Consider the following 12,884-nt stretch of genomic DNA (forward strand, 5'->3'; position numbering starts at 1 on the left):
TCGACCGGCTATACGCCCTACATGTAGACCTTTGCCACCCGGGAGTCACCCGGCTTTTCCACTTCGTGAAAGCCCGGAACCTGCCTTACTCCCTTGAGGAGATCAGGGTGATGACCAGGGACTGCCAAGTCTGCGCAGAGTGCAAACCGCACTTCTACCGACCCGAGAAGGCACCACTCATCAAGGCCACCCGCCCCTTTGAGCGACTGAGTGTTGACTTTAAGGGCCCCCTTCCCTCCACCGACCGCAATGTGTACTTTCTTAACATAATTGATGAGTACTCGCGGTTCCCCTTCGCCATCCCCTGCCCCGACACCACTACCACGTCAGTTATAAAAGCCCTGCGCAAGCTCTTCACTCTGTTCGGATACCCATGCTATATCCACAGTGACAGAGGGTCCTCGTTTATGAGTGACGAGCTGCGCCAATATCTACTGGCTAGGGGAATTGCAACCAGTAGGACCACGAGCTACAATCCCTGGGGCAATGGACAGGTAGAGAAGGAGAATGGCACAGTGTGGAAAGCCACACTCTTAGCCCTCAGGTCAAAGGGACTGCCGGTCTCCCGCTGGCAGGAGGTCCTTCCCGAGGCACTCCATCCATCCACTCCCTGTTATGCACGGCCAGCAATGCCACCCCTCATGAGCGGCTCTTTTCGTTTCCCAGAAAATCGACCACGGGAACCACCCTACCAACTTGGCTGACGTCCCCAGGGCCAGTGCTGCTTCGGAAACATGCGAGGAGCAATAAATACTCCCCGATGGTCAAGAGGGTTCACTTACTTCATGCGAACCCCCAGTATGCCTACGTGGTTTTACCTGATGGGCGGGAGGACACGGTCTCCATCCGCGACCTGGCGCCTGCAGGAGCTCCGGGCCCCTACCCTGAACACTCCGTAGTGACTATTGACCCCGTACCCACCAATGTATGTACCTACGAGACACCGTGCACCCCAAACCCTATACAGACACCACACGACACTCCCATACCGGGCGCGACGCACACGCACGAGGGATTACCGACGCCTAATGTGCTGGCACCTGAAGTCAGGCCGGAGCCAGCACAACCGCCATCGCCGGTGCTACGTAGATCACAGCGACGGACTCGACCGCCTGATAGACTTAACCTGTAAATATACTTCTTGTAAATATTGTCAGTCACTTCACCCCGCAGGACTCTTTTTTTTAAAAAAAAAAGGAGGGGTGAATGTGGTAAACCATGTATATATGTTGTAACTCGGTTACCTGTCTGGACACACCCCTCTGCTGACTGCCCCTGTGGCTCCTCCCACAGAATCCTGTATAAAGGTGTTCACCTTGCCCCTCCCCCTCAGTCCGGGGGCAGACACTCACTGTGGAGGTCGTATTGTACAGCGAATAAAAGCCTTTCAGTATTTTACCAAACCTCAGTCTTTTGGAGTAATTGAAGGTGCTTCAATGATATTCATGGGGGGACTTCAATATGCAGGTAGATTGGGAAAATCAGGTTGGTGCTGGATTCCAAGAGAGGGGATCTCCAGAATGCCTACGAGTTGGCTTTTTTGAGCAGCTTGTGGTTGAGCACACTAGGGGATCAGCTTTTCTGTATTGGGTGTTGTGCAATGAACCAGAATTGATTAGAATTGAATTGAATTGACTTTATTACTTACATCCTTCACATATATGAGAAATAAAAATCTTTACGTAACATCTGTCTAAATGTGCAATTTACAGTAATGTGTAATAAATAGTATGTATAACAGCACAGTCAGTATAACATGGAAATATAATTGTATCAGCATGAATTAATCAGTCTGATAGCCTGGTGGAAGAAGCTGTCCCGGAGCCTGTTGGTCCTGGCTTTTATGCTGCGGTACCATTTCCTGGATGGTAGCAGCTGGAACAGTTTGTGGTTGGGGTGACTCGGGTCCCCAATGATCCTTCGGGCGCTCTTTACACACCTGTTTTTGTAAATATCCTGAATAGAGCTTACGATAAAAGAACACTTAGGGGAAAGTGATCAAATTCACCTTGAAATTTGAGAAAGAAGAGCCAAAGTCAGATGTATCAGTATTACATTGGGTAAAGAGAATTACAGAGGCTTGAGAGAGGAGTTGGCTAGTATTGATTGGAACAGAACACTGGTAGGGATGACTGCAGAGCAGCAATGGCTGGACTTTCTGGAAACAATTTGGAAGGCCTAATTCTGCTCCTATGTCTAATGGGGGGGGGGACGGGAGTGGGGAAAGTAGGAGTTTGGGGCTGAGAGGGTAAATGGATTAGGCATGATGAAATAGCAGAGCAGACTCAATAGGCCAAATGGCCTGGTTCCACTCATCTATCTTGGCTCTTATCCCTTTGTTCTACCACTGACTGTGTAAGACTTAGCTTGTTGGTCCTACCAAACTACAAAACCTCGCGTTGTTTGCATTAAATTCCATCCGCCATTTTTCAGCCCATTTTTCCAGCTGATGCGGATCCCACTGGAAGCTATGATAGCCTTCCTCACTGTCCACTACCCCTAATCAAACTTAACCAACTATCATCCAGAACCTTGATATAGATGACAAACAACAAAGGACCCAGCACCAATCCCCATGGGACTCCACTCTTCACATGCTTCTAGTCAGAGAGGAAACCATCTATTACCACTCTCTAGCTTCTCTCACAAACCCAATATTTAATCTAGTTTACTCCCTCATCCTGAATGTCGAGCGACTGAACTTCTTGATCAGCCTTCCATGCGGGACCTTGTCACATGCTTTGCTAAAGTCCATGTCGACAACATCAACCTTCCTAGTAACTTCCTCGAAAAACTCTCTGAGGTTGGTTAGACACGACCTACTATGTATGATGCCATGATGACTATTCCTAATCAGTCCATGTCTATCCATATGCTCATATATGTGGGCCCTTAGAATACCTTCCAAAACTTTCCCACTATGATGTCAGGCTCACTGGCCTATGATTTCCTGTTTCTTTTTTTTTTAAAGAGCCTTTCTTAAACAGAGGTACAACCTTAGCTATCCTCCAATGCTCTTCTCCTCAACTGTCTCTTCAATGATTTAAATATCTCCACCAGAACCCTGGCAATTTCTGCACTTGCCTCCCACAGGGTCTGAGGGAACACCTTGTCAGGCCCTGGGGATTTATCCACCCTAATATGCTTCTAGACAGCAAACACCTTCTCCTCTTAATCGGTATAGGGTCCATGAAATTGAAGCTGCTTTGCCTCATTTCGAGAGACTTCTGTGTCCATCTCCTGAGTAAATGCAGATGCAGAAGCACATTTAAGATCTCCCCCCTCTCATTTGGCTCCACACATGGATTACCATTCTGATCTTCCAGAGGGCCAATTTTGTCCCTTGCAATTGTAACACGCTGTAAGGTTTCACTGCTAATGTAATGGCTTCTCTGTAATGTTCCACTGCTAAGGTAATGGTTTCTCTGTAGCAGCAATGTTTGGGTTCTGACTAGAGATAACGGGGCATGTTAGCCAATGAGTGGGATGTTCTTTCTTGTGTGTCTGGGAACCGGGAATTTGCGGTCTTTTGCCGGAGAGAGATGAGGAGAGAAGACGTGAGTGGAGTGAGTTGGTAGTCCACCGGACGAAGTGGACTTGGAGCGAGGGTCCGGAGGTCGGCGACGATTGGAGGAGGGGTCGATGGTGGACGAACGGCCTTGTCAGTGAGCTCCAACCTTGCGCATTAGACTGTTTCATGAGAATGGGCCCCTTTTCTTTTTTTTTGTTTTCTTTACTAACCATACAGTTAAATTAAGAATTATAAAGCTCAATCGTTTAATTGTACTGTTTGTTATTTTGTGGTGCTGATTTGTAACGGGAACACATCGCACAGCAGCCTCCTAAATGAGATTTCTTAAGTTTGACCGGGCCGGGGTCTATCATCCCCTATATTAAGCTGCTAGCCGAAGTGAGGGTTGCACAATCATTTTACAAACATATTTGTAGAAAATCTTAGGATTTTCCTTCACCTTGTCTGTTAGGGCAACAGCTGAACTGCAGGGGTACCAATATCCCAGTGGGAAGGTTTGTTAATGCTGCATGGTGGGGTTGAAACTAGAGTTGCAGGGGGATAGGAACCAGAGTGCCAGAATAGTTAGTGGAAATGTTCGTAAGACCTCAGACAAAATCAAGAAGCAAAAGTTTGAGCATGGCGCAACTATTGTCCTGAGCTGCATATATTTCAGTGCAAGAAATATCATAATAGGAAAGTCAGATGAGCTCAGGGCATGAATCAGCACTTGGAATTATGATATTGTGACCATTAGTGAAACTTAATTGCAGAAGGAACGGGTCTTGCAGCTCGGTATTCCAGGGTTTTGTTGTTTTAGACATGTCAGGGTGGGAGGGGTGACGTTAAATGTCACAGCTGTGCTCCATTAAGACAAACTGGAGAACTCGGCTAGTGAGGCAATATAGGAGGAACTGAGAAATAAGAAAGGTATGACCACGATAATAGGGTTATAGTACAGACTACCCAACAGTCCTAGGGATTCAGAGGAAGAAATTTCTAAAGAGATCACAGACTGTTGCAAGAAACATAAGGTTGTTATCATATTAACTTTCCACATATTAAGACCATGTGACACAGGAGTAGAATTAGGCCATTTGGCCCAATGAGTCTGTTCCTGCCATTCTATCATGGCTGATCCTGTTTTTTTATGACTGGGAATCCCATATTGTAAAAGAACTAGATGGGGTAGAGTTTGTCAAAGGATAGTCGGCATGGCTTTGTGCTTGCAAGGTCATGTCTAACCAATCTTACATAGTTTTTCGAGGAAGTTACCAGGAAAGTCAATGAAAGCAAGGTAGTGGATATTGTCTAGTTGGACTTTAGCAAGGCATTTGCAGGTCAGAACGGTATTCCTTAGAATGTAGAAGATTGAGAGTAGATTTGATTGAGGTATACAAGATTATGAGGAGTATAGAACGGGTAAATGCAAGCAGGCTTTTTCCACTGAGGTTGGGTGGGACTACAACCAGAGGTCATAGCTTAAGGGTGAAATGTAAGGTTTAAGGGGAACCTGAGGGGAAACTTCTTCACTTAGAGGGTCATGAGACTGTGGAATTAGTTGTCAGGACAATTGGGGCATGTAAGTTTGACTTCAAGTTTTATGAGCAGTTTGGATAGATACATTTAGCATGGACTAGATGGGCTGAAGAACCTGTTTCTGTGCTGTACTTTTCTATGACTCTATTTCTATCCCTGTCACTGTCTGAATGCATCCTTTCCCTCTGAGCCTCAGGATCAGAATCAGAATCAGGTTTGATATCATAGACAAATGTTGTTAAATTTGTTGTTTTGCAGCAGCAATACAATGCAATACTTAATAATAAAAACTGTAGATTAAAATAAGTATATATGAAAAAGAAAGTTAAATTAAATAAGTAATGCAAAGAGAGAGGGAAAGATAAAATATCGAGGTAGTGTTCATGGATTAATTGTCCATGTCTGAGTTGGATGATCAACCGTGATCATACGGAATGGCGGTGCAGGCTTGAAGGGCTGAATGGCCTACTCCTGCACCTATTGTCTATGTTTCTATGCCCATTTAGAAGTATGTCAGCAGAGGGGAAGAAGCTGTTCCTGAAATGTTAAGTGTGTGCTTTCAGCCTCCTGTACCTTCTCCTTGATGGTACCAATGAGGAGGGGCCTTCTCCTGGGTGATGGGGTCCTGAATGTCTCAGGGCCAGTTCCAGATTGAACTAGGGGGGAAAAATCTGTATTAACAGCTGTAACATATTCAATTAACCAAGTGAAATATTTTTGTCTTTGCTCGGTGTTTGGAAAATACAGAGACATGAAAATACAGATGTTCTTTTCAACGACACAAAAATGTATTCCTGTTTTCTCCTTTATGACTAGGTGCTGTTTTTTTTGTCTGCCACGCTCTGGAAAATGCAACTTTGACTGGTGAGTAGGCAGATTGTACAATTAATATTTATTTTTAGTTTTCTTGGGAATATTTGCAAATGTTGAATTTCTCAACTGTTTCAGGTGAGCAGTGTAAAATCCCAAGGGCGTTGAGCCTGTTACATGACGGACCCAACCACCATAGATCCGTTCACCGCCCGCCCCTCCACAACACTGTGGATCCCTTTGCCCCCTCCCCTGAGGATCCATTTGTGCCATCCCCTGGGGATCTGTTCTGTTCACCCACCTTCCTCCTATGGATCTGCTGATGTCCACCCTCCAGGGAAGGTGGGATGGTTTGCTCCTGAACTGGAGGAAGACCGATATCCTCGTGAGAAGGCTGATTATATGGCTTGTCATATGAAGAGCATTTGATGACCCTGGGCCTGCATGAAGAATGAGGGGTGACCTCATTGAAACCTATCGAATGATGAAAGGCCTTGACAGAGTGGATGTGGAGAGGGTGTTTCATATGGTGGGAAAGCCTTAAGACCAGAGGACATAGCCTCAGAATAGAGGGGCGTCTTTTTAGAACAGCAACAAGGAGGAAATTCTTTAGCCAGAAAGTGGTAAACCTGTGGAATTCTTTGCCACAGGCAGCTGTGGAGGCCAAGTTTTTATTTATATTTCAGGCAGAGGTTGATAGATTCCTGATTGGTCAAACATGAAGGAATAAGGGGAGAAGGCAGGAGATTGGAGCTGAGAGAAAAATGAATCAGCCATAATGAAATGGCGGAGCAGACTTGATAAGCCAAGAGGCCAAATCCTGCTCCTATGTGTTATAGTCTCCCGCGGATCGCCTTGCGCCCTTCCCCTCCCGCAGATCGGCTAGCGCCCCACAACCGTAGAACTGTTCACCTCCTCCCACGTATCTGTTAATATGTGATAGTTGTTAGTGTTATTCCTGTGCCACTTGGTTAGCTGCTCCCACATGGAAGGAGTTCACGTATTGTAGAAGCAGGGTTGTCAGTGAAGTTCAGTTCATTATCCTGAATACTGGCATCCTGGTGTACTCATCATTATCCCTCAATAATGAACGTGGTGTCAGAAGTGGTTGATCAATGATGAATTGGTGCTACAGACTGAGTGAGATCCCCAAATACCTATGAAAAATATCCAGAGACATATCAACCTAAATTGCCTATGCTAGTTTGCTAACTGTATGCACCGTGAGGCATAAGCTGAGAAGGGGAAGTTAGGCAAGGCCTTCAACCTACACTCAAAAGTGGATGCATAGTAATAATCTGTGGCCACTATCTGGGGAAGTGCACAGAGACACAGACACAGCAGTGAAGTCAGTCAAACTCTCAAGGAGAGCAAAGAAGACTTTTGTAGTCCAAATAAATAAACAAATGAACAGGAAAATGGAGCAAATACCTGCAGTACCCATAGTTCCCTCTAAGGTGTGCGCACGCGCACACACATTTTTCAACCAGCGCACAAAGGAAATTAATGTGCGCACAGAAGGTTAGTTACCTCAAATAGTGTCGTAATTAGTATTTATACTTATTGAAAATAATCTTTTATCTAACTGTTTCTGTTAAATAGTTAGTCGGTTTTTCAAATACCACAATGCACGTTGCTAATTTACATCATCTCACCTTTCCTGTTCTGGTTTGTACAGCTGCATCACGGCGGCAGCCATGTTTGCAGCCATCCAAACCGATTTCAAACTTTGCTCAAATGGTGGCATTTGTACTTCAAAATGAACAGTTTTGCGACCTTGCACAGTTGATGGACATTGGGGGAACCTTTCTTGCGTCTAGTGCGGACTGTGAGCAAGGTTTTAACCTAATGAATCAACTCAAAAACAAGCTGAGAAACCATTTAGGTCAGTGGTCCCCAACCTCCGGGCCGTGGACTGATAGATTGCTGCAGAGAATGCAGTGGTGCAGCGGTAGTCGGAATGCAATTGGCACATCTTTAAGAAAAAAGCTGAAATAAACAAGCTAATTAATTAGATGCCGCCTGGCATGTAAATGTTGGGTTCTTCGTGGCAATGTATCGGTCTGCGGCCCGGAGGTTGGGGACCACTGTTTTAGGTGAATGTCATTTGGATATGTTAATGAGAATCAAAAGCTATCAATTGGATGGAAGTTCTATTAGTCTATATAGAGTTTACAAAGAATGGGTAAATGCCAAAGACAGGAGAGAGAAAAAATAACTGAGTGACTTAATTATGTATGCTATTTTGTTATTTTGTGCAGTTTTATGTCGAATATTTTGTAAACCTACATAAACTGTGCCATGTGTGCATTCAGTGCGCACATACTTTTGTCACAGGAAAAAAATTTGCACAACAGAAGGTTTTTGCGCACACTGACTACTAAAAATTAGAGGGAACATTGGCACTATCTATATCGACTTGCCTATTAAAGCTGCCCGAGACAATTGATTTCTCTAAACCAAGGGACTTGGGAAGATGGCTCTGACCTTTTGAGAGATTTAGAGTTGCAGGCAATCTCACTCAGGCTTCTGAGGAGCATCAATTAAACACACTGATATACTGCATGGGTGACAAAGTAGATGACTTCATGGGTGGATTAGGACAAACAGATGCTAAGAAAAAGGAGTACAAAACAGTGCAGGATAAATTCAAAGAATATTTCACAGGAAAGTGAAATGTGATATATGAGGGCAAAATTCAACTCCAAAAAACAGGAGCCAAATGAAAGTGTAAATGACTTCATCACAGCATTGTATGCCTTATTAGATAACTGTGCATATGGAAACCTGAGAGATGAGCTCATTAGAGACAGGAATGTCACTGGTCAACTGGACACCAAATTGTCAGAGATACTTCAGTTGTAGGCAAATCTCACACTCAAGAAAGCTATTACTATGGTCAGGCAGAGTAAGAATGTTCGTCAGCAAAAGGGAGAACTCAGAAAACGATGCTGAGGTAAAGCTAGAAGCTCTACAAAAAGGGTACAAAGAAGGTGCAGTCAGGTAGATTATAGAAAAAGGTGACAGTAGAGCTCAGCTCAAACAAAACAGCCAAGTGAAACAAAGAGCAGATAAAATGTCCATCTGCAGGAGATGCTGCAAGTCTCCATTCTATGTCAAGAAGCTCTGTCCAGCAAAAGCAGTGAACTGCCACAGTGCAATAAAGTAGGCCATTATAAAAGCCAGTGTCACTCAAAAACATTTCTTCAGGAGGTCAATGAAGACCATCATTCAGATGAAGAGAGAGCTTTCCTTGGGGCTCTAGATTCAAACAAAAGCTGGTGTACTGTGGTTCAGTTGCAAAATGAAGCAAGCATTCCAAATGGACACTGCGGCAGATGACAGAGCCATCCCCGAATGTCTGTTCACAAAACTAGTGAAGAAAATAGGTATTACGCTAAACTCAACAAGGAAAGTGCTCATGGGGCCAGGGAAACATAAGCTCAGTGTGAAAGAAATGTTTACTATTTCCATCCATAAAGATGAGAATCAGTTAAAAGAGGATGTCTATGTTGTTCAGAATCTCTTCTCAACACTACTGGGACAACATGCCATCAAGAAGCTGAACGTCATTCCAAGATTGGATTTGTTAAACAATGTTTGGTGGCAGAAGTACCTGGAGTTGTTCACAGGCCTTGGGGATACTGAAAGAAGAGTATGTTACCTAACTGATGCCAGGTGTGACACTCTACTCTCTGCCACAGTGAAGCATATACCTGTCTATTGATGAACAAATTCAAAGCTGAACTTGATAGAATTGAGGTTTTTGACATCATAGCTAGAGTGGACAAGGAAATCTGTAACTGACTTTGTAAACAAACTATCAGCAATTATCCACTATCATCAGACCGGCCACTGCTCCAATACTCCAAGTAAGGCCTCAGCAGTGAGCACGGTTAGACCCCTTATTTAGAAAGGATGTGCTGAAACTGGAGAGGATTCAAAGGAGGTTCACAAAAATGATTCCAGGATTGATCGGCTTGTCATATGAAGAGTGTTTGATGGCTCTGGGCCTTTATTCACGAGAATTCAGAAGAGTGAGGGGTGACCTAATTGAAACCTATGGAATGGTGAAAGACCTTGATAGAGTGGATTTGGAGAAGGTATTTGCAATGGTGGAAGAGTCGAAGACTAGAGGTCAGAGCCTCAGAAAAGAGGGGTGTCCTTTCAGAACCGAAATGAGGAGCAATTTTTTTAGCCAGGAGTGATGAACCTGTGGAATTCTTTGCCATAGGCAGCTGTGAAGGCCAAGTCTTATATATGGGAAAGGTTCTGGAGGATTGGAGGGTTGCAGATGTTGTTCCTTTATTCAAGAAAGGGAGTAGAGATAGCCCAGGAAATTATAGACCAGTGATTCTTACTTCAGTGGTTGGTAAGTTGATGAAAATGATCTTGAGAGGCAAGATTTATGAATGTTTGGAGAGGCATAATATGATTAGGAATAATCAGCATGGCTTTGTTAAAGGCAGGTCGTGCCTTATGAGCCTGATTGAATTTTTTGAGGATGTGACTAAACACATTGATGAAGGTAGAGCAGTAGATGTAATGTATATGGATTTCGGCAAGGCATTTGATAAGTTACCCAATGGAAGGTTTATTGAGAAAGTAAGGAGGCATGGGATCCAAGGGAACCTTGCTTTTTGGATCCAGGAATGGCTTGCCCATAGAAGGCAAAGAGTGGTTGTAGACGGGTCATATTCTGCATGGAGGTCAGTGACCAGTGGTGTGCTTCAGGGATCTGTTCTGGGACCTCTTTTCTTAGTGATTTTTATAAATGACCTAGATGAGGAAGTGGAGGGATGGGTTAGTAAATTTGCTGATGACACAAAGATTGGGGCTGTTGTGGATAGTGTGGAGGGCTGTCAGAGGTTACAGCAGGACATCGATAGGATGCAAAACTGGGCTGAGAAGTGGCAGATGGAGTTCAACTCAGATAACTAAAATTGCTGGGGGGTAGGAACTGAATTGAAGTGACAGAGGAAGAGGCGGACGGCTCACAAATAGAGAAAGCTTGGAGACAGTGCAAGAGGGAGGATAGGCAGGTGATAGAGAAGGGATGCGCTCAGACTGATGGTTTGAGGTGTGTCTATTTTAATGCAAGGAGTATTATGAACAAAGCGGATGAACTTAGAGTATGGATCAGTACTTGGAGGTATGATGATGTGGCCATTACAAGCCTGATAGAGTTCTTTGAGGAGGTGACCAGGCATATAGATGAGGGTAGTGCAGTGGATGTGATCTATATGGATTTTAGTAAGGCATTTGACAAGGTTCCACGTGGTAGGCTTATTCAGAAAGTCAGAAGGCATGGGATCTAGGGAAGTTTGGCCAGGTGGATTCAGAATTGGCTTGCCTGCAGAAGGCAGAGGGTGGTGGTGGAGGGAGTACATTCAGATTGGAGGATTGTGACTAGTGGTGTCCCACAAGGATCTGTTCTGGGACCTCTACTTTTCGTGATTTTTATTAACGACCTGGATGTGGGGGTAGAAGGGTGGGTTGGCAAGTTTGCAAAGATTGATGGTGTTGTAGATAGTGTAGGGGATTGTCAAAGATTGCAGAGAGACATTGATAGGATGCAGAAGTGGACTGAGAAGTGGCAGATGCAGTTCAACCCGGAGAAGTGTGGGGTGGTACACTTTGGAAGGACAAACTCCAAGGCAGAGTACAAAGTAAATGACAGGATACTTGGTAGTGTGGAGGAGCAGAGGGATCTGGGGGTACATGTCCACAGATCCCTGAAAGTTGCCTCACGGGTGGTTAGGGTAGTTAAGAAAGCTTATGGGGTGTTAGCTTTCATAAGTCGAGGGATATAGTTTAAGAGTCACGATGTAATGATGCAGCGCTATAAAACTCTGGTTAGGCCACACTTGGAGTACTGTGTCCAGTTCTGGTCGCCTCACTATAGGAAGGATGTGGAAGCATTGGAAAGGGTACAGAGGAGATTCACCAGGATGCTGCCTGGTTTAGAGAGTATGCATTATGATCAGAGATTAAGGGAGCTAGGGCTTTACTCTTTGGAGAGAAGGAGGATGAGAGGAGACATGATAGAGGTGTACAAGATAATAAGAGGAATAGATAGAGTGGATAGCCAGCATCTCTTCCCCAGGGCACCACTGCTAAATACAAGAGGATATGGCTTTAAGGTAAGGGGTGGGAAGTTCAAGGGGGATATTAGAGGAAGGTTTTTTACTCAGAGAGTGGTTGGAGCGTGGAATGCACTGCCTGAGTCAGTGGTGGAGGCAGATTCACTAGTGAAGTTTAAGAGACTACTAGACAGGTATATGGAGGAATTTAAGGTGGGGGCTTATATGGGAGGCAGGGTTTGAGGGTCGGCACAACTTTGTGGGCCAAAAGGCCTGTACTGTACTGTACTATTCTATGTTCTATTACAGCGACTTGGAAGACTCAGGGGCAGGAATGCTTACTTCGAGTACCAGGCTTGAGATGTTTCAGAAAGGATAGGGAGGGAGGCAAAAGAGGTGGGGGCGTTGCACCGTTGATCAGAGATAGTGTCACGGCTGCAGAGCCTCCGTGGGTGGAAGTTAGGAACAGGATGGGGTCAATAACTCTACTGGGCGCTTTTTATAGACCGCCCAATAGTAACAGGGACATCGAGGAGCAGATAGGGAGACAGATTCTTGAAAGGTGTAATAATAACAGCGTTGTTGTGGTTGGAGATTTTAATTTCCCAGATATCGATTGGCGTCTCCTTAGAGTGAGGGGTTTAGATGGGCTGGAGTTTGTTAGGGGTGTTCAGGAAGGTTTCTTGACACAATATGTAGATAAGTCTACAAGAGGAGAGGCTGTACTTGATCTGGTAGTGGGAAATGAATCTGGTCAGGTGTCAGGTCTCTCAGTGGGAGAGCATTTTGGAGATAGTGATCACAATTCTATCTCCTTTACCATAGCATTGGAGAGGGATAGGAACAGACAAGTTAGGAAAGTGTTTAATTGGAGTAAGGGGAAATATGAGGCTATCAGGCAGGAACTTGGAAGCATAAATTGGAAATGGATGTTCTCAGGG

The 12,884-nt window shown here is 44.6% G+C and overlaps 1 protein-coding gene across 4 annotated transcripts in view; it reads left to right on the plus strand.

Annotated features, from left to right (window-relative positions):
• The window catches only part of tgfa (transforming growth factor, alpha), a 140,220-nt gene that overhangs the window by 38,545 nt on the left and 88,791 nt on the right, over positions 1 to 12,884 (plus strand). For all 4 annotated transcript variants that reach the window (XM_072266833.1, XM_072266831.1, XM_072266832.1 and 1 more), the window contains exon 4: positions 5,867 to 5,914. In XM_072266833.1, coding sequence (XP_072122934.1) covers positions 5,867 to 5,914 — 48 coding nt within the window. The remainder of the gene's footprint in view (positions 1 to 5,866; positions 5,915 to 12,884) is intronic.

Source organism: Mobula birostris, chromosome 8 (genome assembly GCF_030028105.1).
Source record: "Mobula birostris isolate sMobBir1 chromosome 8, sMobBir1.hap1, whole genome shotgun sequence".
NCBI classification, from domain to species: Eukaryota; Metazoa; Chordata; class Chondrichthyes; order Myliobatiformes; family Myliobatidae; genus Mobula; species Mobula birostris.